At 35.5% G+C, this 26341-nt stretch overlaps 4 protein-coding genes across 10 annotated transcripts; 2 read left to right on the top strand and 2 right to left on the bottom strand.

The window, feature by feature from the left end:
* Positions 1–3715, top strand: LOC139772253 (odorant receptor 10-like). The gene is made up of 7 exons (XM_071705786.1): positions 1–86; positions 632–901; positions 1636–2104; positions 2231–2330; positions 2708–2827; positions 2905–3060; positions 3568–3715. The coding sequence occupies exons 1-7, from the start codon at positions 56–58 to the stop codon at positions 3622–3624; spliced, it is 1203 nt and encodes a 400-aa protein (XP_071561887.1). The 5' UTR covers positions 1–55; the 3' UTR covers positions 3625–3715.
* A 2347-nt stretch (positions 3716–6062) lies between these two features.
* On the bottom strand, positions 6063–9490 carry LOC139772251 (chymotrypsin-2-like). Of its 2 annotated transcripts, none has more exons than XM_071705784.1 (5): positions 9073–9490; positions 8680–8755; positions 7841–8273; positions 6870–7121; positions 6063–6267 (listed from the first exon to the last, which is right to left on the bottom strand). In XM_071705784.1, the coding sequence occupies exons 3-5, from the start codon at positions 8198–8200 to the stop codon at positions 6097–6099; spliced, it is 783 nt and encodes a 260-aa protein (XP_071561885.1). In that variant the 5' UTR covers positions 8201–8273; positions 8680–8755; positions 9073–9490; the 3' UTR covers positions 6063–6096. The 2 variants fall into 2 exon arrangements, with proteins under 2 accessions (XP_071561885.1, XP_071561884.1); XM_071705783.1 differs by having other exon boundaries at positions 7841–8154.
* A 158-nt stretch (positions 9491–9648) lies between these two features.
* On the top strand, positions 9649–12656 carry LOC139772250 (uncharacterized). 6 transcript variants are annotated; one of them, XM_071705778.1, is made up of 4 exons: positions 9649–9961; positions 10323–10400; positions 10483–10632; positions 10961–12656. In XM_071705778.1, the coding sequence occupies exons 2-4, from the start codon at positions 10338–10340 to the stop codon at positions 12479–12481; spliced, it is 1734 nt and encodes a 577-aa protein (XP_071561879.1). In that variant the 5' UTR covers positions 9649–9961; positions 10323–10337; the 3' UTR covers positions 12482–12656. The 6 variants fall into 6 exon arrangements, with proteins under 6 accessions (XP_071561879.1, XP_071561877.1, XP_071561880.1 ...); XM_071705776.1 differs by having other exon boundaries at positions 10943–12656; XM_071705779.1 differs by lacking the exon at positions 10323–10400 and having other exon boundaries at positions 9650–9961; positions 10943–12656.
* Positions 12657–13070: 414 nt separating this feature from the next.
* LOC139772249 (uncharacterized) lies at positions 13071–23811 on the bottom strand. The gene is made up of 9 exons (XM_071705775.1): positions 23224–23811; positions 21238–22146; positions 18938–21016; positions 18528–18596; positions 17079–18140; positions 15715–15828; positions 14783–15602; positions 14059–14211; positions 13071–13214 (listed from the first exon to the last, which is right to left on the bottom strand). The coding sequence occupies exons 1-7, from the start codon at positions 23291–23293 to the stop codon at positions 15565–15567; spliced, it is 4341 nt and encodes a 1446-aa protein (XP_071561876.1). The 5' UTR covers positions 23294–23811; the 3' UTR covers positions 13071–13214; positions 14059–14211; positions 14783–15564.
* Between the last annotated feature and the right edge of the window lie 2530 nt (positions 23812–26341).

The raw sequence follows: 26341 nt of genomic DNA, 5'->3' as shown, positions 1-26341 counted from the left end.
ACTTCTCCCACGGAAGAGAATACGTTAGTCTTAACGTTGCTGTACACTTCCGAGCATGTATAGCGCCGAGTTAATGGGATATGCAGGTGCTTACAACTATCATTTTTCGTACATTAGACTAAAACAGTGGCACACAACTAAAACGACTGTATATAATTTATTAAAACATCAATCGCACGTTGATCGCATTGAATATATGTTCTCTTGCACATTTTGCTCAAATAAACATCTTATTACGCTGCCGACGGGATACATTATTGTATAAGTGCTACACCTATTAACATATTGACTGCCATTGAAACTGTTACTATCAAAATTTTTTTAACCGTTTGTAAAAAATTAATGTCTTCTAATGTTCAATTTTATAAGACATAAATAGTTAAGATAACAATATAAAATAAAAAATGCATTATTCAACACAGTGCTTATGAGAATATAGTCTTATTTGATCGTATACAATATTTCATCATTATATGCTTATATATATAATAATAAACTTTTTATTCGTAAGATACATAAAACTCGCAGGGCTGACAAGGTGTTATATTTTTTTGCACGCATATAGCATAAGATTGAAGATCAACTCATATCCATCATCATCAGTCGTACATTAAAATAATCTATTCGGTAGATTTCGAATGGGCAACTAAACTGAATCGTCTTACGCTAAATATTGTTGGCTTATGGCCGAATATTCGTGGAAATATTTCTGACAGATTCTTATCGAACTTGCGCGCGATCTTCACTCTGCTCCTAATTGTTTTCATTGGCATCATTCCCGCAATGTTTTCGCTGGTAAGAACGTGGGGTGACATGCTCGCAACAATAGACAACTTGCAGTTCTCTTTACCACTGGTGACAGCGTTAATGAAACTGGTGATCATATGGCGGAAGAAATCCGGTAATTTCAAACAACTCATTATCAGTTCAAACAAATTAATCAGTAGCACTAATCTCGATAAAACATATTAAATACAAAACATTGCTTAACAAATCTAATTATAGATAACTCAAAGTAGATCAGTCTATTGACAATTTTCCGTCACACAAAGTACCTCTGTAAATCTGTCGACATTTTTCATAAATATGTAAATCTTATGTAAAAAATAAAGGATGGGTAAAATGGGCCGATCTTTGCCCCCGAAGTGTAACGAAAGTTATGCATATACCTAATTTTATGTTTTTGAGGTCGCTGAAGGCGATGGTAGCATTCATAGTTATAGTAACGTATAGTTAAATAATTAGAACAAAATCGTCACTTATTTCGACCTTCTTAAAGCGATTTTTGACAACTTTCCCACGGGTTTGGACGAATACAAATACTACCATCGTCTTCAGCGACTCCAAAAACATAAGATTACACCCATATAACTTCTGTTACACTTCGGAGGAAAAAATTGGCCCATTTTAACTATCGTCCTTTCTATATAGCTAATCTACATGTATATTTATCAAGAGTTATTTCGACGATTTTAATAAGACTATCAAAATGTATGTTGTACCATAATGAAAAAAATCGCCATTATTAATTTTTCGCTTTCGTTAAAAATTCGCATTTAAAATAGATTTTATAAACTAGAAATTATTTCTACTTTAATTTTGAACACTCGTTAATACAATCTTGTTTTGTTAAAGATCTTACATTGGTGTTAAATATGATTGCCGATGATTGGTTAAAAGCCAAAACCGACGAAGAGCTGCATGTTATGATAAAACATACGCAGTATGCGCGTGTTATTATTATATTTGGATATATCTTTATGACTGTAGGATTCTGTTTACTTGTATTTCCACCTTTCTTCGGAACATCGTTGAGATATATGACAAATATTACGAATCCAGTTAAGATCTTGCCTTTGCATGGCGACTACTTCTATGATGAAAATCATAGTCCGTACTACGAGCTCACGTACGCCGCGCAAGCCCTTTTGATCATAATGGCTGGTGCATCTTACAGCGGCGTAGATAACTTACTTGGATTACTGGTATTTCACTTGTGTAGCCAAATGGAGAATCTCAAAGAACGATTCATCAATGTGAGACAATTTAAGAACTTCAACGATGGTCTAGCTTTCACCGTCAAGGATCATATACGATTAATCAAGTTTTATATTAATTTAATTTTATACATATTATGAAATATATAATATTTATTTCATAAAATCTTATATATTTCATATATATATATTCACAAAACTTAAGAAATTACTAGACAGTATTCTTTTTTTAGATATTTCAATATCGTTGAAAGTACATTCACTTTCTTATTACTCGGTTTACTATTATATTTTGGTACATTATTTTGTTTATTCATATTTTTAATCGTTACGGTAAGTTGCAAAATCAAATCTGCTTATTTCAAGTACAGTAATAAATTAGCATGTAAAGATGTGAGCCTACGTATTGTCAAAATTCTCCAAAATTATGAATGCAAAATATTTCAGCTGTTTCATTCTTCTAAGAATTGTATTAATTATTAAAAATAAAATAACATTTAACACACTTTGCACTTAGAAAACTTAATCTATATAATATTTTAAACTATTATTATAAAAATAGATGTTATTGTTCTAAATAGTACATTAGTATATCTTTAACACCAAAATGAAGAACGATGCAATAAAAGATTTGATTTCCTACATTTATGATATTATTTGTTAAAATAGCTTGCATTATTTATGATCGTACTTCTTTATTGATTATTTAGGTGCTGACAGAAGGACAGGAGATGTCAATGATGCGTTTGATATATCTTATGTCTATATGGTTAAACATTTGCGGCCACATGTGTCTCCATTGTGTAATAGGTGAAATTCTGGTGGCACAAGTAAGTGTTACTATGTAAGCAGCATCATGTAATAGAAAAATGGCGAGGATAATTATATGTCGGTATTATTTTTTAAGTGCGAAGAAATATATCATGCAGCGTATGATTACGAATGGTACATGCTGGAGCCGGAAGAAGCGAGAACTTTGATTATAATAATGATTCGAGCCAAAAAATCCCTTCATATTACAGCTGGGAGAATGTTTCCTATGACACTGTCGATGTTTTGCAATGTAAGTGACTCACTCATTATTATTTAAATTATTAGTGATGATAACCACGTTATTGGCAACCAATATATTATCTACATTTTCCTATAAAATTGTAAATTATTACACATATACATATATAATATACATATCAAGAGACACGGTAGTGTCTCGCGCCAAGGACACGCGGAGCGAGACCGACCGTGACTTTTTTACGCGATATGTGTAATACGTGGTCGTCCGGAAAGTCTATTGCTGTAGAGAACGAGTTATCTCCGTCGGGAGAAATATATATATATATATATATATAGAATAGATATATATATATATATATATAATTTCACGCACGCACAAAGATTAAATAAATATATTATGTCAAAAAAAATATTTTAAAAATGTATTTACACGTACCAAGCAAAATTTATATTTTTTTAATAATAACTACATCGCTTTCTATATTTTTATAAAATATGAAGGTATTATTTCACATGTACATATTTTATAAATTTTATATATTTTTTTAAATTTCAGTTAATGAAAACATCGGGCGGATATGTGTCAGTTCTATTCGCCAGACAACGTTCATAAAATTATAAAATTTAATTTCAGACCTTGTCTATGTATTTTGTGTACATGTTATATATTATGTATATTCAATAAAACATATATTTAAGAGAAAGAGATATATAAAAATAATACGAAACATTGTATTAAATATTACACTGAGAAAAAAAATTTGTTAATCCGAAAAAATATTTAGTCCGATACGTGCAACTATATAGATATCAATATAAATCCTAATACAAGTATAACATAATTTTCCTTATTAATTGTTATAAAGTACAAGATGAGAGCCGCTAAGTGATCGATAGTCGAACTAAAGTGCGTGACAGCTATGAGTTCTATATTGTATCAATAGCTGAGTATCAATAGCTGAGTTTAATTACTTCTAACTCTTTTAGACGCATCGAATTGATATTAATCCTTCAATCGTATAACAGAAGTCGGGAAATGCGGATACCTTATTCTTTATAAATTTGAATAAATTTGAATTATAACAATAACTATTTTAGTTTTATTATAAAATAACAATGTGATATCAAATGATAAAATCATCGATATAATATTAAACGGAAAAATATAGTTAAGTATACGAAACGTTTCAAATATATATTATATAGCTCAATTTTTACATGAGTCAAATAAACCGTAATAAATTAATTTCCCATTTAACTTTACAGTATTGTTGTTGTATAAGGTATATTAATAGATGAAGTTTATATATTTTATTCATATTTTATAATATTATTTGTTTAACGTTAAGTTTATCCCTTTCGTTATATGGACAAATGAAGTTAAAGATTATATTGAACTTTTGTAACAAAAAGCAGAAAGGAAATAATTTCAAGGAATCTATTTAGTCAATCTATATGTACTTATATGTATATCGATCATCTTTTAAACGAATCTTCAGATCATAAGCACCTTTAATAAAAAACATTCTTCCATACCAGATTTAAGTCTTAAAATCTTAAAAAGTTATATTCAATAAAAATTGATATTATTTCAATTTTTAATATAGTTTATCGTTCTATTCTTTAACTAAACTTAATGATATAAATATTCTTTTCTCATCTAATATTATCACGCGAATTATGAGAGCAATTCTATTAATTATTTAATATAGAAAAACATATTTATAATGAGAAATATTTAAAATTGCTTATCAACGTTAATAATTTTGAAAGATTTTAGAACGTACCTTTAAAATTCGCAACAAAATGATAAGAATTATAGACATTACGTTCTATAATTCTAAAAATGTAAAAAAATATGACAAAATTAAAATAAAATTTTGCGCATTTAAAATTATATCGTATTATATGACTAATATTAAAAAATAAAGATCTTTTGCAAAAAGGCAGTTAACGTTATTGATTCAGTGAGCTTCAAGCTGCTAAACCTGCACCACATCCTTTATTTCCCTAGAGTTACCCTATAAAGTCTAACTTATATAAACGGAATTGTATGTACTAATATTATGTATATACTTATTACCTAATAGAATATTGTGAAACACGAAGTAAACATTAAGGCTATTTATAACATGTGGTCAACACAAGTACAGCGTTAAACCAAATGTATAGCAGTGAATATTTCTCAGTGAATAATTCAATGAATATTCTACAAATACTGGGCTTATAATTCTATAAATCACAGCATATTGACATATAAGGAAAATAAGATCAAGCAGACTTGCGATTAAAGACAATTGGAGAACCAAGTCCAATTTTACTCGATGGTCACTTAAGTTTAATCGCAACTAAGCATGATCTTGATAAAAGTGCGTATATTACAGGAAGCGGCTTTCCTGACCAATATCAGTCTACATCAGATCCCTTTTCCAATATCCGGGATCCGATATTACAATCTACGACGCGACAGATCCTTATAACAAAATCGTAATGAATACAAGCGCTATCGAGAAGCGATACACTCATATTCTTAATTTCATTTCCCGAAAATCGATGCCGTTAAACTTAATAATAAATTTTTCCCATGTTTCAACCAACTTTAGATTTAATTCTTAAGATAGAAATCTTAAATCTTAAATATGAATCTCAATACAAGATTTATATGTGTAACTTTCATAGTTATTAACTTCTAAATTCATATACAATTTAAAATAATAGCCGCCAGGCATAGATCACATATTTACAGATCTTCTATTTATACCGAATCTATTGTCGTTGGAAGACATTTTCAATATCGTTGCTAGCAAGGGAACGTGCAATCCTCAACGAATATTCTAATCTTTTTAGAGAATAGGATATTATATTGTATTTTCTGTAAATATTCTTTTTTGATAATGTCAATTTTTCAATTAATTTTTAGTTACATTCAATTATATTTTAATGTCAAGCATCAAATATTATTTAGATATGTAACTTCGTTAGTTAAATATATAAATACACACACTTGCACATAATACGCATATCTGTGCAATAAAAATTGTCGAAGAAACATTTATTTTTTCAAAAACGTTTATTACTCAATCAATTACATTTTACTATTACTGATTACTTCATCATCTTGTATGACTTTTTCAATAAAATCCGTAAAGTGGCTTACTCTAATAAAAACATCCGGAAAACCAAGTGCGCAGGGTTTTGTCCATGAGAATATACCTACTAGTGTACCATTATATACCAAAGGACTGCCACTGTCGCCCTGTCAAGTAATATTAATCTCAATCGGCATTTTAATAAAATTAACGTTTGAATGTAAAGTGTATTGAAAAAAAAATCGTCTTTTACTTAAAAATGTATTTATAAAATTGTATAGCGTTGAAATAATCGGAATAAATTAGCCATAGAATTATATAAAATTACTCTTCTCCTTTTAAAAATAATCTAACTACAAAATTGCGATGTTTTAATAAAATGCATCATTTTTATGTGGTATTCCTAAATAATAAAAGTATTTCGTAAAAGTATTACACATTTTGTTATTATTTGAATCCTTCTATGTGATAAAATTAGAGATAAAAATAAAAACTTTAGACATTTTAACAAAATTTAAAATACACATATTCAGAAATTATTGATGACAACACATACGCAAAACTTTCATTGTATAAAATCCTATTATATTATATAATCTATTATATCCTATAATTTATTATCCTATATTTTATTGTTGTATATATAATTTTAAATAATAATTAATTAAATAATTTAGATTTCGTAAAGGATCAAGTTTTCAATGTAACTTGCGCGTGAATTTCAAAATGCAATAATAACGAAAGTAACATATTTCTTGTAAGTATTTACCTTACAAGCGCCGATACCTTTCCTTTCAAATGTACAAATTTGAGAACTGAGAACAGTAGTGTTATTGTAATAGGCCTGACACACGTCATTGTCGATAATTGGCACCGAAAGTTTTTTCAAGTTTCGAGATAACCAACTAAATGTATGAACACGACCCCACCCGCTGATAACAGCGTGTCGTCCAACGGGTGCATCGCACGTTGCTAAAGCAATTGGCGATTGAGAAGGTGATGTGCAAATTTCTTTAGCAAGCTGAAAGCATCAACATATCACAAATATGTACAAAGTTTCTAATTTACCCTGAAGAGGAGTTTACGAAAGATAAACTATATTTTACTAAATATATTTTATTTAACATAACATAAAAATAAAAAGCGTTCTTTGAATTTTAATGCATCAGGGATACTTTTCCGAGTACCGCCACAATTTGTTTTTAACAAGAACATTAATTTATTAATTATATTAAGTTTCCGCCGGTGTATACCATCAATCAGGAATAATCTAAAATTCACTGGACAGTTACATGTTCTTTATGCCAAACAGCTAAATTCGATCTCCGCGCGTGATAATGTTAAAGATTTTTATCATAAAAATACTTACTTATCATAAAGAAAACAAATATTAGTATCTTTAATTATAATCTCTAAAAATTAAATTCGTATAAAAAACAAAAAGAAGAAATAGATAAAAGTTGCGCTAAGAATATTACTATGTTGAATATTAGTATGTTTCTATATAATAATATAATTAAAATTCATGAAATATTAACTATTTATATAACTAAAATGGGTATTAATCTATAATGCTAATGTTTTCAAAAATTTGTTCAGGGCAATTTGTTGAAGTTGCTCTGTAATAAAAAATTTCTTTTGCATATCAATAAAATAATTGAAATTTCTAATTCAATAAGACAATTATATGTATAAACTAGAGAAATTGTCATAAAGGTATAAAAGGGAAGCCTGTCTCACCGTGATTACAACTAGATCGGCCGTCCAAGACATCTCAGAGCCATACACATAATCGGGATGGCATTTGACATCTTTGACAGCGTGTCTTTCACCCTCTTTCAAGTTAATGCTCCCAGTGCGCGCACTAAGTTCTTCAGAGGGTTCATCTATCAAGCCACATACACAATGCGCCGCACTCAGGACGTGCCTATCACTGATAAGCGCGCCACTGCAGATATGCAAGTCGTAGTATCTTAAGGATACCTGATAAGGAAACTCAGATTCGACGGCGTCCTGTCCGCCAACCAAACGTCGTATACGAAGTGCTTGAGTCTCTTTTCCGGAAAAAGGGGATGTGCAGGATATTTTGTCACGACGCATTTTATTAAAAAACAAAAAGATCCTGCCCGTTTCCAATCAATAAACTGCAAGATCTTTCATTAGATCTCAGCGACTGTGAGATAAAAAACTCTCTCACAGAATCCGCAAAGTGACATTTAAAAAACATTATCTCTTTTGCAATGATTTTGTTCGATAAAATAAAGTTTATAAATTGTATTCTCAAAAATTTCTGATAAAATATGTGATAATCTATTTATATATCTAATAATATATAATAACACTGTCCGCTATTTTAAATATGTCCAGATAAATAATAAATGACTAACATCTTATAAACAACATATAGATCAACAATTTGTCATACATAGTTCCTATCTTTCTGTTCCTATCTTTCCTTCTTTTGTTCTCTTCTTTTACTGTTACGTTAAATTGAATTCGCACCTAACGTACGTTAAGTGCGCTCTTTTTTCTTCGTAGATAAAAACAATAGAATACGTAATGGATGTCTCTTCACTTACCATAACTGACAACCGACATGAAAATAATTACCAAACATAGGACGGTGAGATCCATCGTCATTATTAGGGCTAAATGCTGTAAAGAAATAAAAAGATAATTTGTGCTAAGAAAGAACATCTTTACGCAAGTTTGCTGATTTTTATGTGTAATTAAAAATATAGCTAATAATGCAACCACGTAACCGATGACTCAAACGTACGTCATATTTAATTAGAGTGTTACACAACTATATATAATGTGTAATTATATATATAAAGAAAACAATTATCAATCTCATCTTATCCTCGATACAATATCGATACTAATAATACAGCTACATAAAAAGTTTCGACCGTAAATTTACTCATATACTGATCCCTTTTCGTTTTTCCTGCTTGTTCTTTTTAACTTACCTGTTTCTCCTTATTTGCAGTGATTGCACAGGTTTCGTTATAATACCGTCGTACGTGCTGTCTCTCTGTCGCGCGAAAAAGCACTCCTTATCCGACGGGGGAGAACGTCAGCTAGATTTCTCGTAAGCAAGAATACCGCGCGCCTAACATTGAAAGAAACACCTGCCTCGTACGAGCGCATTTATCCAACTTGTCCTGTGTGCATAGTGCATACCAAATTGTCGGACGCGCGCACAAAACGCCAAACGTGCGCAGCGCCTCGCAACTCGCAACACGCAATGCGTGCGGCGTGCGTGCGCGCGCACACGCGTACGCGTGTGCGTAACCACCGCGTGACGTATCCGAGCACGTACTTATGTACATACATACGGGCGCAATACATGCGCGCGCGATGCGACGCACGTCGGTACTCGGTCGACTCGGGGTCGGGCCGCCAATGCCGCCATATGTGTGCGCGCACGCACGCGCACACATGTATAACTCTGCACGTATATGTGTGTATGTATATGCGACGCGCGCGCGCGCGCGCGCGCGCGTGCGTTTTGTGCAACGTTACGTTATCTGCGCCAGCGGCCAGCCAAGTGAGCCAACGCGTAGCGCATCGCCTCGGACGCCTCGTCGATTACCTCGTTGGCGGAGAGAGAGTTCGTCGTCGCGTTCGCGCGTCTCCTTGCGACCCAACGACCCGCGGTGGTCCGGCGCGCCGAGGGGAATCTAGAGGTGGAGAGCGGGCCCCCGCGCCCGCGGCGAAATCGACTGCTCCGAGTTCGCGGTACGATTCTCCCAGCAGCGGCGCCGCGAACAGGTTGAAGGAGCGTCGTCCGGCAGTCCGGCCCCCGCGCGCAACCTATGTTTTTCTACTCCATGGAAGGGCCATGTAACCTATGCTGTGAGTATCGACTTGGGGGACTGTGCGACTCGCGGCCTCCGACCGACCCTCCCGGAACGCGGCAACAGGTTCGCGATCGCGACGCGGCAGGCGAGGCCGCGGGGGACGGACCTCGCGGAGCCGCCGTTCCCCGTACCCGCTCGCCGCGTTCCGAGAGAGGTTATGGAGGGAGGACGTTTTTCATATGTATAACTTCTGGCTGCACCCATCGTGTACAAAGCTTTTTCCTTGTCTCTCTTTACCTGAATTTGTTTTTTTTTTTAATATATATATATATATACATATATATCTTTCTTTCTTTAGACACTGTGTGTTGATCGCATTGTGAAAATGTATGCGAATAAATTGATTTCACTTTCAGAGTGAAGTGTAGCAAATGGAAGGTTTTAAGGTGAAAGATGAACCGATGGATGCATTAGCCATAGACAGTCAGGTTATGGTAAACTTTTTGTATGAAACAGCAGCAGGTATACGACGTACCGCTGGCGCTGTCCAGAGTCTAACGTAACGATTACTTTAAGGATGAGAACATTGTGAGCGTCGTGCTTAAGGAGGAACCAGGTGACAGATTTGATCCCGACTACATGGAGGATATTTGCTCAGGCACTTTCGAGAAGGGCGCCTTGTTTTTGCCTATCGAAAACAATGAGGTGGATTTCTCCAACGAGATGGTAAGCACATAACGGTTATAGCTGCGTAATCCTTTTGTTAATTTCGTCGGATAGCCATCTTCCGTTTAGAATCTAAATTTTGAGATGTAACGTTATCCTTAATAAAAGCGCGACTTGTTTTTATGACACTATAAGGTTATTTTCCATCGCTGCACTGGCTGCACTAAGTTAAAAAAATGTACATATACATTGAAGTGTGAGAAACGTATGTACATACGAGATTCTCACGCTTCAGCGTATGAACTAGTGCAGCCAGTGCAGCAATAGAAAACAGATTCCACGTGTCGTGTCACCACATCTTTTCTGAAAGCTCTGTAAATTCTTGCAGGTGAAGTTGGAGTTGGAAGGAGAATCGACCAGTCACCAGAACTGGTCGCAAATAGCGAATACCAATTTATGTGACAAAGAGGATGGGGTGATGCAGCGATGCTTGACCAATACAAATTTCATACAAACGCAAGACTCCGACAAGCACCATGGATTCTGTCAAAACGGGCAACAAGCGAAATTTTACAAGATCCAATGCTCAATCTGCAAGAAATGGTTTCTGAACAATGATTCCATGGTGACGCATCTAAGGACGCACTGTAGTGGAAATCAATGCGAGGTTTGTCAACAAAGTTTTGCCGACAACGCTAGCCTGCATGCCCACATGTTGATACATGTTGGAATGAGCCCGTTAGAGTGCAACATCTGTCAAAAAATATTCGCTTATAAATGGAGTTTAAGATCCCATATGCAATTGCACGTATTGGATAAACCGTACGATTGCGACGCGTTGCAGCAGGCTTTTATGAAGCGAGCCGGTATGAATGAGCAGATAATGCAGATGGAGGACAGGCCCTTCGAGTGTGACGTGTGCCACGTGACGTTTAAAGAGAAGATTAATTTGAATCGGCACATGTCCAACCATACGAATGCGGACAGACCCTACAAATGTACGATCTGCTTCGAGGCGTTCAAGGAGAAGGCAAAACTGAACATGCACTTACCGCTCCATACAGGAAACAAGCATTTCAAGTGTACGTTGTGTCATAGATCGTTCGCCCAGAAAACTGCGCTCAACAATCACATGTTGGCGCATAGCGGCGAAAAACCACACGCGTGTAACATTTGTGAGAAAACGTACAAGAGAAAATCAGAATTGATCAGGCATACTATGGTTCACACCGGCGAGAGACCGTACGAGTGTAAAGAGTGCTTGATGACTTTTCGAGAGAAGGCTAAACTGAATTCCCACATGTTGGTCCATACGGGCGAGAAACCGCACGAGTGTCATATCTGTCACAAGGCATGCGCAAGGAAGTCGGATTTAAATAGTCACATGTTGTTACATACCGGCGGTCAATACGATTGCAAGGTTTGCGACAAAATCTTCACTAGAAAATCGGATCTGAATCGGCACACTCTAATACATACCGGTGAGAAACCGTTTGCGTGCAATATGTGCGATATGGCGTTCAGGGAGAAGACGCGATTGAATTCGCACATGATCATACACACGGGCGATAAGCGACACGCGTGTCACATCTGCCAGAAGACGTTTAAGGAAAAGTCGTCGTTGAGGAAACATATGTTAAGTCACACCGGCGACAGACCATACGAATGTTACGTATGTCACAAAGCTTTCACGCAGAAGACCACATTGAACAGCCACATCCTGGTACACGCCGGTGAGAGACCATTTGAATGTAGTACTTGTCAAAAAATATTTAAAGACAAAGCGGCGTTGAAAAAGCACTTGTTGGTGCACGTTAACGAAAAAACCCACGAATGTCTTATTTGTATGAAAAAATTCGCCCATAAAACAGCATTGAATAGTCACCTATCCTCAAATCACATATCCTAACTACACGGATCTAGTCTATTACGGCTTTCTGTTTCTTTACATTGAGCACCGTATGTTTGTAGTTGTATAGCATATTTCCATGATTACACCTATATCTGTTTTATATGCCAATAGGTCTGATAAAGTCGTATTTTTTCCTGTGTATGGACAAATAATAAATTAATTTCTAAGTAAATTGCTAAGTCACTTAATGTTCCTACCTAAAAGTAATGCTCCTACGAGTAAAATTGCTAAAATGTTTATAATCCATGCATTGCACTTAATGCGCTACCTGGAGAATTAATCGCGAAAGTATTATATATCTACAAATTACTATATTGGCTAAAAAAATAAAAGAAAACAAAAAGGTAAATAAGATGAAGCTGGAAATTTGATGAAAAAAGATGGTCAATGATCTACAAAGATATTGGACACAGGTTATTTTAATCTTTTTCTAACTAAAACTTTTAGAGCTTTTCTAATCTGAAAAAAGATAAAAATAATTAATAACAATATTATTATAAATAACTAATAATAATAATAATAAGAGATTATTGGCCGACAACTCGCAATTGAATTTAATTGTAGAATAATAATTTCAACATATATATACAATAAAGAAGCATTTATTATTATCTCGTTAAATCGGTAAATATAAGAACACAAAAAGTATTGCAGTATCGATGTAGATTATATATCATTTATCGAAATTCCGTATTTCCGGGTAGAGTTGAGAATATCTGTTAGAAGATATCTGAAACAATATTACGAAATTTATTAAAAATTGCAAAGTTTATTTTAACAATTATTAATTATTAATATTGAGATCACGCAGCATTTACACCACAGGTTAATTGTAATTTGCAATATTCAATGTATTTTCGAAAGTTTATCTCTATAAATTGCAATTGTGCCACAGCTTTCGTTACTTTTCAGTAATATAATTTATAGGTAGACGGCGCGTTTATTAAGTCTACCATATTACATAAGTAAACAAGTTCTTGAACAAACATTAGCAAAAAATTTTACAAAAATTGTGGTAAAAATATTATTTTCTTTAAAAAGTATACTGGCACTTAAATGAAAATTGTGAATGCTATATATAATATTTTAAGCTATTTTTGTTGCAATACTACGCGCTAATTAAGATTGGTTATTTTTTTCACTACATTCATTAAAGATCGCGAATTTTTTCTTATATATTATATTATACTATGCGAAATAAATTTTCGCATGCTATCACATACGTTCGACAGTATAAAATAAATGATAAAATATCCGAAAAATTCTTTTTTTACATTATTTTACAGCTATACATTAGTAAATTTATATTTAATTCGCATGTATTTATAATAATATATTCACATAAAATAAACTTTGTGATAGTCAGGATTTATAGCTATTTATAATAAGTGTAATCTGTAGTGACTGTAGTGCAAGGAAAACGTTTTCATATAATCTCTTTTTCCCTCTCTGTTTTGATATATTATAATTCAATATGATATAATACAATTTTATACGAATATAGTGGTGAAATACACAGGAACGTTTTAGTAGTTCCAGATTATTTATTGTCTTTTCTAGATTTCAATACATACCAATAAGTGGTCTTCCCCTATTCTCGTATCCCCTATTCTCGTATCCTTCCATCCCGTATCCCATATTCCCGTATCCTGATCCTCTTCGCCCCATACCGTAATTTCTACCATAACTTCCTCTTCCGTTATCATAATTTCCTCCCATCCATCCTCCTATATAAACAAATACAAAATTTGTTAGAAATATTTAATACACAAGATTCAATTAATGATATAACAAATAAATTACAGCCTAACGTTAGGAAACTAATTGGGTTAGAAGACTTTAATATCTTTAATAGCTAATTGTTAGTTTGCAAACAATATAAATGATACTTCAGATAGAAAAATCTTTATTAACTTCATCTAAGAATTGAAAATTCTGCGTTAGACATTTTCAATTAACGTCAAACGTGAGAAAAATAAAAACATAATTTTCATCTACCTATATAAGTAATATTTCGTTAATCAAATAACTTATTTTACTTTTATAAAATAGCCATAAAAAATCAAACGTTGGCTTCCGGAATAACAAATTTTATTAACATTTCAATTAATTATGTAAAATAGAACGAATAAATGCTAATATAGTAGTTGTTAATATGAATAACAATCAATAACAATTGTAATTCAAAATTATTCTATATTGAATTAATTAATAGATTCGAGTTATACACCATGGTGTCGCAATCAATTTATCATACTCTAATCGAGCATTTATATTATATAAATAAGTGTGACTTACCCCCAAATTGTGCGCTGCATAGTTGAACTAATATTGCTAATAGGGTTGAAATCAATATGATGATATTCATGATGATCGCAAAATACTGGATTCTCGAGTAACACACAGTGTGCCCGGAAGAAAAACAACTGAACCTATGCAACTAAAACAATCCTTTTATACATGTCTCAGCGAGCCGTAATTACTTCTGCGTTGTAAGAATATTAAGGATAATAGCTCGCTCGTTAACATACACCAGGTGTTTACGTTGATTATCCATTCCCTCGAAATATTAAGATCGAATAATGCTGCCTATGCTATGAAAAATTAAATTCATTATTTATATTTGTCTAAGGATTTTATTATTTATTGAATATACATATCTCGCTTAGGATAAAAAAACGATATGGCAAAGATAATAAAAATTATTTTTTTAACAGACTAGCCTATAGAGTTATGGAATATTACATTACGATACCATATAACAGATAATTATCGATCATATAACAGATAATTAGTGCTTACGACATAAATAATTATACACATTACTCAAAGAAGTTTTCTGTTTTCTTTTTCATCGATTAACTAAAATACGCGTACAAAGGAAAATTTTATCTACTCGTCATTATATCAGTTGTGATAAATAAATAATACGTCATACAAATATAAAATCTTTTTATACATGAAGCTTTATACGAGTAAGTATTTTAATGATTAAGTGACGACGTCAAATGTATATTATATTTCAGAATTACTTCATTTGCATTTATTATAGTTTAACATTCGTCTTCTGATCAAAATGGTTAACCCTTTACATCGATAGGACGATTTCCTGACCAGCCTGCAATGAGATAATATGTTGATATTATTTTTAATATTTTTTCCCACAATTTTCTGCTAAATAATTACATCTGCGAATACATATTTAAAATATAATCTTATCGGAAACTTACTTCCGGCACTACTACTAGCAAAAGCAGAGGCACCGCTAGAAGCCCAGGAATTAGGTCCACCTTGATTTTGCGCTCCATCAGGAGACAAATTTCCGCCAAAATTATTAGCGGGCCCTACGAACACGAAGTTGTTTGTTAGATTTTCATATAGATATAATTATTGCTTTCATTTTATTTATGTACTAGTGTACTAAGAGTTTTTAAGTCATATATCTTCAAATAAAACTCCAAACTTATTATTTTAGAATAAAATCAACAGCATTTTATCCTTGAAGAAATTTGTTCGTCGTAATGTAATTTATATTAAATTCGACTTTTATTTAGAAATATTTTAAATATCATACAAATCTCTTTAGAGAATTATTGCAATAGGCTGTCGACATTTGCTATTATCTTATAATATATAGTGATGCAGTGAGAAGAGTATCATTGCTAGATATTACTGATATGATAAATTAATTATGCTGATGCAAATTGTGTGCGTGTGTGTATGTGTGTATGTAACAACTTTCATAGTCAAAGAACGGAAATGGATACCTGGAACCGGCGCTACTATTAATTAAGACGCTGCTATCTTTGATTTATGCATCATTGTACGAAGGAACGTATCAATCACACGCGTATTTCAAATCCCTCATCGTAATGCAATTAAACGCTGGCTGACCTTGAGGCCTATTTTTCCCACTGTGAGACACTCTTATCTCGCATATATTCGTCTCGTTTCAAAAAATACCGCTACAATGTTTTGCGGAGACGTGATATTAGTCGTGGGAAAACTTCCATCGGTATGATCTACTTGACAACGCGGGGATAAACGCCGTGAAATTATGAACGCATCGTTGACTTGATTTATAGTCGGCATACACTCCCTCGTTCTAATCTTAATGCGGCTTGTTAACGCAACACTAGTTATCCAATTTTGAATAGGCGTCCGTTTGCCCGTTCATTTTCAGATCCGTAGCCTTAATTAATTTGGATATAAATAAAGGAACAAAAGTTTCTGTTAAGTACACTTAATCATCGTTTTATCATTTTCGATAAATTTTACTGCTCGCATCTGCGTATCGTTAGCATACTTCGAGATCCAACGTTTACAATAATATCTTTACTATGAACGAAAAGGTACTTTTTTATAATTTTCAAATAATTGCAAAATATTGTACATTAAATTATATATTTCTGTGATTTTAAGAATATCATAGCAATTGATTATTTTTCACTTTTAAAACGTGACGTTTCCTGGAAGCAAATTGCGTCTTCAGATTGTTTTTCACATATTTAAATTACGTCTATGCCCACCAGATATCGAAAAAGATACAATAATTCGACGTAACTACTAAAACACATTTTTACAAGCTACAAACCTGACGCGCCGGGAAAGGAGCCGGCAAAACTAGAGCTGGAAGCCTGAGCGGAGCTGGAAGCTCCAGCATAAGCTCTCGCCTGGGCACCGCCAACGGATGCCGCTAAATTGTTCCCTCCTGATCCGGGATAACCTGCGCCGGACACGGGACCAATTCCAGCATAGCCAGACCCACCAGGAACATTGCTAACACCTCCCGAATTTCCAGTACCGGTTCCAACATTTCCGCCAGACGCTCCTCCTGGATATTCATTTCCTGTGTAGCTCCCGCTGCCAGATGTTCCACAACCAAACAGACCTAGCTTACATTCTAATGGACCGGCACCTTGAGGATTGCTTCCTGTAGGATAAGATCTATCGCTGTTTCTATCTTGCGGTTGAACTCCGCCAGGATGAAAACCGCCTTTTACACCTCCATAACCGCCACTTCCTGGTACTCCCGATCCAGGATAATATCCTGGTGTTCCCGATCCAGGATAATTCCCTGGTGTTCCTGATCCAGGGAAACGTCCTAGTGTTCCCGATCCAGGATAGTTTCCTGGTGTTCCCGATCCAGGATAATTTCCTGGTGCTCCCGGTCCGGGATAACTTCCTGGTGTTCCCGATCCAGGATACTTTCCTAGTGTTCCCGATCCAGGGAAACTGCCTGGTGTCCCTGATCCAGGATAATGTCCCGGTATTCCCGACCCAGGGAAATTTTCTGGTGTACCCGATTTGTCTGGCTGTTTACCATATGACGGACTACCTGGGCCGCTACTTCCACCTACCACAGGTCTAAGGAAAGGATTATTTCCTTCTGGTATCTTTCCTTCGAGCGGAATCACACCTTCGTTAGGATTAGCACCGACATCTCCTCTTCTGTTACTTCCATCCAGGAAAAGATTTCCTTGACCAATAGGTTTAGTGTTGTCTTCTCCGTGAGAAATCACATTTCTGTCATTGTATGCGTTGCTATATCCAGGCTCAGGAGTTCTCCAACTCGAATCGAGGAAAGGATTTCCTTGACCGATTGGTTTATCTGTAGTTTCAGTCCAAGGATGTGAAACACTGCTTGGAGTACCCCCTAAACAATGGATTAAGATATATCCAACGTTTGTACATATTTATTTTATTTTACAAACTGTTAACATATATTTTTATAAACCGAAAAACTTGATTTATCGTTGAAACTTTGAGAAATTAATGTCACATTATTTTTTAATGTTTTAGTCACAGTCTTACTATTTTTAGCAAAGAAAAAACTGGATATTTTTCATGTAATTTTCATGTGATGAAATCTAAATCTGTTTTTTATTTTATGTAATAATAAACATAAATTTATTGTTATAAAAGTTTTCTTTATATTCTTTACTTATAAAATGCTACGATTTGCATAAAAGCAAAAAACATATAATTTTTTGAAATTATAGAATAAAATTCAAAATTTTCAATTATCAATGTACATACATACCTCCAGGTTGATATAAAAATGGATTTGCTGAATTCCATGGCACAGAGCTTCCCGGTGTTACACTTGCGCCTTCAATAAAAATTTAAGTTTAAATTTAGCTTTAATCATGCAACTATACATATCAAACAGCACATGATATCTCTTATATTATTTTACGTATTATTTAAACGACTAATGTCCACATTTCTACCAACGTAGATTAACTTTAATATCGATTTAACTTACTTTTCATCTTATTCTAATTTTAAAAATTAAAAAAAAATAAAAAGTAAGTTAAACTGAGGTTGAAGTTAAATCTGCATTGCTAGAAATGGACATAAGTATTTTAATATATATTTTAATATGTATAATATTAATATATTTATATTTGCAATGTATTTCAGTCAATCTATCAGTCTCATTTTTCATACCTTGAGTTCCAGAATAAAGATGTGGATCCGGTCTGTATACAGTTCCAATATTTGGAACATTCCCATCGCCAGTTCCAGCGGGATAATATACTTTATTGACTTTATTGGGGCCTGCTGTTCCACCACATGATCCGTGCGTCGCTGATACATTATCTCTTCCACTACAACCGCCGTCGCAATTATAATTCCCGCAACATCCTCGGCAATTGCTGCCTTCTTGTGGACCAGTGGCACCTCCGCAATTTCCACCTGTGCATCCAGGTCCGCTTCCAGGTTGTACCTGGCCTGGCCACGTTCCACTTCCGCCTCCAGGTTGCTTAGGCCAAGATCCGCTTGCAGGTTGTCCGGTAGACCACGTTCCACTTCCACCTTGAGGCTGCTTGCCGGGCAAAGATCCGCTAGCGCCTGGAGAATATCTACCAGGCGTAATTCCACTTCCATCTTCAGGTTTTCCACTAGACCAAGGTCCGGTGCTGCTTCCGGGCTGTCCTCCAGGCCAAGATCCGCTTGCAGGTTGTCCGGTAGACCACGTTCCACTTCCACCTTGAGGCTGCTTGCCGGGCAAAGATCCGCTAACGCCTGGAGAATATCTACCAGGCGTAATTCCACTTCCATCTCCAGGTTTTCCACTAGACCAAGGTCCGGTGCTGCTTCCGGGCTGTCCTCCAGGCCAAGATCCGCTTGCAGCTTGTCCGGTAGACCACGTTCCACTTCCACCTTGAGGCTGCTTGCCGGGCAAAGATCCGCTAGCGCCTGGAGGATATCTACCAGGCGTAATTCCACTTCCATCTTCAGGTTTTCCACTAGACCAAGGTCCGGTGCTGCTTCCGGGCTGTCCTCCAGGCCAAGATCCGCTTGCAGCTTGTCCGGTAGACCACGTTCCACTTCCACCTTGAGGTTGCTTGCCGGGCAAAGATCCGCTAGCGCCTGGAGAATATCTACCAGGCGTAATTCCACTTCCATCTTCAGGTTTTCCACTAGACCAAGGTCCGGTGCTGCTCCCGGACTGTCCTCCAGGCCAGTTACCACTTTCAATATTAGGATGTGTACCATGAGGAGTAGTTCCATAAGCAGGTCTGGTACTTCCAGTAGAACCTTTGACCCCGGGGGTATAACTTGAACTTCCTCCATATGCTGGTGTTGTACCATAAAACGAGGTTGTTCCAGATATACTGGGAGTGCTGTATGCACCAGGAGATGTTCCAAACGCACTTGCACTAGCGCTTGCAGATGCGCTGCTACTCGCAATATTAAAACCAGGTTGAATCGGTCTCGTTCTGTCGTATGGAGGGGATAACATAGAACTCGGGACGTTAACGGGACTAAATGAAGTTTTAGTTGTGCCAAATCCAGTATTTAACGTTGGAAATCCAGCATGAGCAGTAGTTCTCGCACCTTGCCAAGTTCCGCTTCCTGTCTGACCAGCACCTAACCAGGAGGTAGTACTTCCACTATAACTTGGCTTGGTGACACCCGGATGTTCATAACCGCCACTTCCGCTTGGTGATCCTGGTGATCTTCCAGGAGCATATGCATTTTCTTGGGCTCCAGGAACAGGCCTAGATGAACCAATTCCTCCATAGGGTCCTTTAGTAGTTCCGAAAGTATTTGTTACAGTCGTAGGCCGTGTACTATGAGAATCAAGTCCGGGTTTGTTATAACCCCCTAAGCCATAATACTCGTTATCAGTGTTGGAAGGTGCTTGATCTGTCCCATTCGGCCTATGAGGCGTCTGAGTGTTTACTGGCTTGTAAAGGCCAAATGGGTGATCTTTTCTGCCAAAGTTAGATGGTTCTCCATAAGAGCTTCCAATACCAGGTGTTACACTTGTTCCATAAGGCGTCTGAGTGTTTACTGGCTTGTAAAGACCAAATGGGTGATCTTTTCTGCCAAAGTTAGATGGTTCTCCATAAGAACTTCCAATACCAGGTGTTACACTTGTTCCATAAGGCGTCTGAGTGTTTAATGGTTTGTAAAGGCCAAATGGGTGATCTTTTCTCCCAAAGTTAGATGGTTCTCCATAAGAGCTTCCAATACCAGGTGCTACGCTTGCTCCAGCATAAGCGCCAGCGTATGTGCCTGCACAAATAGAAGCATTATATGTTTATCTGTTTATTTATATTAACATCTTAAAAAATATTGAAGCTAATGATAGATATTCCACCGTTTTTCTTTTAATTAATTAAGTAAAAGCTAATTAAGTTATATCCGCATTATTTTCTTGCTTATTCTTGTTATATAATAACAATATTTGTACCAATATTAACGATCAATAAGAATATCGAATTATAAGCACGCACTTTGTGTTCCAGGTTGTCCATAAGGCTTGTTCTGATTTTCCTGTGGATTTCCGTAACTACTTGGAGAAGATACACCACTTCCTGTATGTGGTACCGCGGAAGAAGAACCGCTCGGAAATTGATTGTTCCATCCTAAACCGGGTTTCGACGTTGTGCCATAGTTCGGAACAAATGCACCAGGTTCCTGCGAAGGATATTTGCCATCGTGTCCACCGCTCCAGGCAGGTTTCGAAGGAGAACCGGAACCACCCGGTGTTGTCCCTCTGTTCCAGTCTGGCCAAGAGCTTGGCGTTGTTCCAAAGACACCCGCGTTATATCCGGGCTTTGGCGCACCTGCAAATGGAGTATTCCAGCCGGATCCAGGTTTCGGCGTGGTTTCATAGCCACCGATTGGCCTCGTATATCCTGTGTCCGTCGGATAGTTGCCACCTAAAGGAAGGACAGAGCTATCGCCTCCTTTAATTCCACCGTCAACGTAGACGCCCGTAGGCCCCGTCTTGTGCACTCCGGATGGACGCGATCCTGGTTTGTGTCCTCTACCAGAACCGTGAGGATGCGCTTTATCGGGCCTGTATTGGCCATCATCGCATTCATCCCCATCGTTTTCGTCTCCCTCTTCCTCCGGCTCATTCCGTTCCCAGTAATCGTCGTTCTCCCATTTGCATTTAGAGCAGCCATCACCGTTCTTATTATAGCCGTGACCTCCGCCTTTTATTCCGTGATCATGGCTGGCGCCGTGTCCCGAAGGCGTGCCGTAAGCTTTTACACCACGGTTAGCATTGTTGTCGTGGGGAAAACCGGTGCTGTCGTAGCTACGAATTCCCTTGTAATGTATATCGTGAGCGCCAGGACTATCTTCTGCGTCTTGAAGCGCATCGGCTCCATCGTGCGCACCGGCTGATACATTACCTAAAAAATAAATATATAAGAACTACTTTTAACAGTGTTGAAATTATGATATACGTGGACATATTTTTCATCTCTTTATTCGTTTTCTTTTTTGATTTATTCCAAGTTTTACATAAAATTAAGTTACAACCGACGAGTTATAAACTTCACTCACTTAAAATTCTTTCTATATACGCCTATTAAAGCCACTGAAATATTACTGGCGTAGAATAACCAAATGTCATTATAGCGAGTAGCAATCCGGGTATAAAATATTGAAATTTGTACAGCGCTAATATTGTAGGAGAATAAGCCTACTTTATTATCACGAAAACCGAACTAACCGGATACCTCTCATTTGTCCTCAACAAATTCAATCTCGATACTCTCCGGACGAAGGTTGTAAACTGTTAGTAATTTATTACAGAAAATATTTCATAATACATGTGAAAAAGATTATACTCCTCCGCAGGTAGGCCAACAACCATATATATGATTATGACGCGGTGACACCAAGGAGATGGCCTCCAATATTATTTATAAAGATGATTTCATTGCGTTGCACACAAAGGAAGAATTAATATACATACTAAGGCGCCGCTATTACCTTCATTGTCTTTTGCACGTACACTTGAAATTTTATATATTACAAGTTTATAATTATAATTTTAATAAGTTACAATAAATTATTAAATTTTATCTGATACAAAAAATATTTTCTCAAGTACTTAGCTTTGATCATAAATTATATCATAAATTTATTAATTATTAATTATATTTTTTATAACTATTAATAATTATCGATTTCTGAATGAAGTAATATAATGGATTTTTAAAGCTGGATTGATATTATTCTATCAAGAGCAGATCTATCTTTAGATTTATCTTAGTGTTTCTATTTCATTCAATGCAAAACAAAAGACGGATAACGCTGTCAGTAAAAAAAACTTATTAGCATTAGGTGAGTACTTAAATGATTGATCTTTCTATACAAATACACATGCAATCGTATTTTGATGTCTTTGAAAACATGACTCGTCTAATTGAGCGACAAATATTTATACGAAGTTAAAATAGATTTTACGACTGGGAGACTACCTGAGCCGGCGAGAAACACGCACGCGAAAAGTACCACCACCAGGGAACATTTCAAGCTGCGGGCCCACATCTCAGCGATCTCGGCGGAGGCCGGCTCGCGAATGTTGCTCTACTGATTGCTTCGTTTACACTGGCAGCACCGATTGCCGATCCATTGCCAAGAGTGTCCTTACCGAAAGCTCCTATATATATAAGGATACCCCAGCGGTGAAAGGGACGCGCCGCGAGCGATCCGCGAAGGCATCCTCGGCGGCGCAGCCAGAGACGCTCGTGCATTGTCGGGCAATGAGTAATTATATTGTTTCTACTATTTACTACTTATCAGACGGACGAGCTAATAAAAACGGCAGGTGCGATGTAACAGAAACAGCAGGACTGGTTTAAGACGAACCATTGCAGCCGGAGATGACTGCGTCATCGTTCTTTAGGAGTTTCCCCGAGAGAGACTTCAATGCTCGTCACGTTTACGCATCCTGTATGGCATGCCGCAAACGAATGTTGCGAATCCGTGCGTGTGTTTTGTGCTCATCTCGCACAAAGGGCTCTCAAAATCTCAATCTCTTTCTCGACCGCATTCTCTATCAACATAAATAATAGTTTTATGAGATATTAATTAATTAAATATGTAATCTGTATTTATTAAATATATATTATTTCCTGTTTGTTCAAAGAAAATGAATCCGAGTATCCTTTATCTAATCATTTGTTAGCACAATATAAAATAATAGAATTAGTTTTTTTTTCTTCTAAAAAGAAAGTCATTTACTGCTCTTGATATTTAAATTAGGTACTTTGATTGATAATGAAGATTGATAAATATCAATTAATATCAAACTCCCCGCCTGTGAAACATTTTACCCACTTTAAATGATTTATATTTGGCGTCAGATTTAAGGATTGTTTTCTATTTATCATTTTGTATGCCATACATTTTTAAATACGTGTATACTTTATAATTATGTTTTCTGATTCTTTAATTTTTTTTATAATAAAATTATAAACAGAAATATATGTTCTAAATTTCGAGACAAAAACACATTGTTTAAAATACATTTAATATTAATACGTCTCTTGCTCTACGCATTTATATTTACTTCAATTTTAAAGATAAAAATCTCGTAATTTTCATCATTAATAACTTTGTATTTATTAATCGATTCTCCACGATAAGAGAAACGACCATGATTTACTGTTTTCCATTGTTTGAGGCGCAACTTACAAAGTATCGAATATCCATATCTAACATAATTATAAATTACAAATTGCTTTGCGTGTACGTCGCAGCTTAGATGTACTGAAATTATCAAATTATTACTTCAAAAGGTACGCTGTCATTATTGTCAATTACAGTGTATGTATTTACGTTTACGCGTAAATTGCAGCTGCAATTCTCTCGTGTAAATAATTCACGTTGAAAAATATACGAAATTCGACTGGCCGATTTTAGCAACTTCTTTTAAGTAAATAACGACTATTAAAATTCATCTTTTCCAAATGCGATTGTTTTTCTTTCGCTGACGTTCGATCGTTTGTCGGGATCATTTCTATTCTTAGAGGAATCCAGTAACAATTTATGTCATATCCATTCCATTAATGCCGTGCATGTCTATTTTTTAAAATCGATACACAACTCGATTCCACGATTAGATCAGAGTATCATGGATTAAGTATGTGGAATGCATTTTAAGAACGGAGGAATCGTTTTTTTTTTCCGGTGAATCATTTACATCGAAATACGTCGGAATTCTTCTCGCGTTGTGGTACACGCACATGTGAACTTCGGTGATACAAATGTCGCAGAATTATGCGTATGCGATCGGTATGCGTACACGTAATAGAGAACAAAAGCGATTTTACGATTTGTTGCGTAATAATAATAATAATAATAATGACGATATCCGCGATCGTGCGTGCGTGCGTATTTTTAGAGTGTATGTGCTGTAACGCGTGTGTCTCTCTCATGTCTCCTCTGCGTGCCAATATCCTGGATGATAAAAGTATCGTCGTAACTGGGTAAAAAACACAGGGTATAAAAATAATACGTGGCCACAAATCCCACCGCCCGGTGATGCCGAGATGCGAGATGTTATCGAGGAGCGAAGATTTCAATTTCCTTATTATTACCGCTTGTTACATCCGCGTTAACAGATTAATCGTACGATCAACGAAATTCACGCAATACCGGATGCAGGATAATCTCAGAGGATACTGACGCGCGTGATAATTCATCTGTCAAATTAAGAGGATTTTATTATGTCATTCTTCTCTTAACCCTAGAACACCACACTGTGTTTACTGTTTAGCACTTTTAGCAGTCTTCAGCACCTCTACCTATTGGGTGTAGCCATACGTCTAAAAAATTGCACAGCATGGGGAATCGTGTACTTAGAGAGAGAACAAAAGTTTATTTATCTTATCACTTCGATTCCCTAACTTTCATTATATTATAGAAACAGCGGGTATTTTTAAAACAAACATGGGTGTGGTTGTGGTGTTCTAGAGTTAATTAAGAAAGGTTTAATTATTGTCACAGTTGCAATATTCTTTCTTTTCCTTCTTTTAAAACTCCGCTTTAGGAATAATTTTGGCAATCACGTACACGCACGTGTCAAGTCTTAAATTTGATCCTTTGACGTTTGCTGCTTCTAATATAATTTAACAGTTTCAAATAAAAATATAATCATTATTTTAAATATGTACAATATTTATGTAGAAATATATAAATGTTAATTCAATTTGTAATTTATGTACAAACAAAATATAAGTTTCTAACGAATAATCTCTCTCTCTATATGGACAGAAATCTTTAATAAATAACAAGAATACCTACCGTCTTTAGTGACGATAATCCACGCAAAAGAGAGACAGCCTCGTTCTCAATCAGCTATCGCGGTTTGATTGATTTTTTGTATAAATATAAAAACATGTCAAGAGCATTTTAATGTAAGGAAAGAAGCTGAACATACTGAATTTTCAATAATAAAATAAACCAAATTTAATTAATAATAAACAGACAGCTAAAGCTATGATAAAGTTATGACATTACGTTCTATGTGGATTAAACTCAAATTCTCGAACATACACTGCACATCAATTTTATTATAATAACAAAGTTATT

This window comes from Temnothorax nylanderi, unplaced genomic scaffold (genome assembly GCF_030848795.1).
Source record: "Temnothorax nylanderi isolate EJ_2023f unplaced genomic scaffold, tnyl_v1.0 TNYL_tig0047_pilon, whole genome shotgun sequence".
In the NCBI taxonomy this organism is placed as follows: Eukaryota; Metazoa; Arthropoda; class Insecta; order Hymenoptera; family Formicidae; genus Temnothorax; species Temnothorax nylanderi.
Note: the sequence above shows the minus strand (reverse complement) of the source record. Positions and strands in the feature narration are given on the sequence as shown.

Coding starts and splice junctions, on each gene's coding strand:
- LOC139772250 (XM_071705776.1), top strand. CDS start 10,338: ATGGAAGGTTTTAAGGTGAAAGATGAACCGATGGATGCATTAGCCATA. Junction 10,401..10,482: donor CCATAGACAGTCAGGTTATG/GTAAACTTTTTG, acceptor GATTACTTTAAG/GATGAGAACATTGTGAGCGT. Junction 10,633..10,942: donor TGGATTTCTCCAACGAGATG/GTAAGCACATAA, acceptor CTTTTCTGAAAG/CTCTGTAAATTCTTGCAGGT.
- LOC139772249 (XM_071705775.1), bottom strand. CDS start 23,293: ATGTGGGCCCGCAGCTTGAAATGTTCCCTGGTGGTGGTACTTTTCGCG. Junction 21,017..21,237: donor TGGACAACCTGGAACACAAA/GTGCGTGCTTAT, acceptor CTATTTGTGCAG/GCACATACGCTGGCGCTTAT. Junction 18,597..18,937: donor TCTTTATTCTGGAACTCAAG/GTATGAAAAATG, acceptor TTTTTATTGAAG/GCGCAAGTGTAACACCGGGA.
- LOC139772253 (XM_071705786.1), top strand. CDS start 56: ATGTATAGCGCCGAGTTAATGGGATATGCAG. Junction 902..1,635: donor CATATGGCGGAAGAAATCCG/GTAATTTCAAAC, acceptor GTTTTGTTAAAG/ATCTTACATTGGTGTTAAAT. Junction 3,061..3,567: donor CACTGTCGATGTTTTGCAAT/GTAAGTGACTCA, acceptor TTTAAATTTCAG/TTAATGAAAACATCGGGCGG.
- LOC139772251 (XM_071705783.1), bottom strand. CDS start 8,740: ATGACGATGGATCTCACCGTCCTATGTTTGGTAATTATTTTCATGTCG. Junction 7,122..7,840: donor CCGATCTAGTTGTAATCACG/GTGAGACAGGCT, acceptor TGATGCTTTCAG/CTTGCTAAAGAAATTTGCAC. Junction 6,268..6,869: donor AAGGTATCGGCGCTTGTAAG/GTAAATACTTAC, acceptor ATTACTTGACAG/GGCGACAGTGGCAGTCCTTT.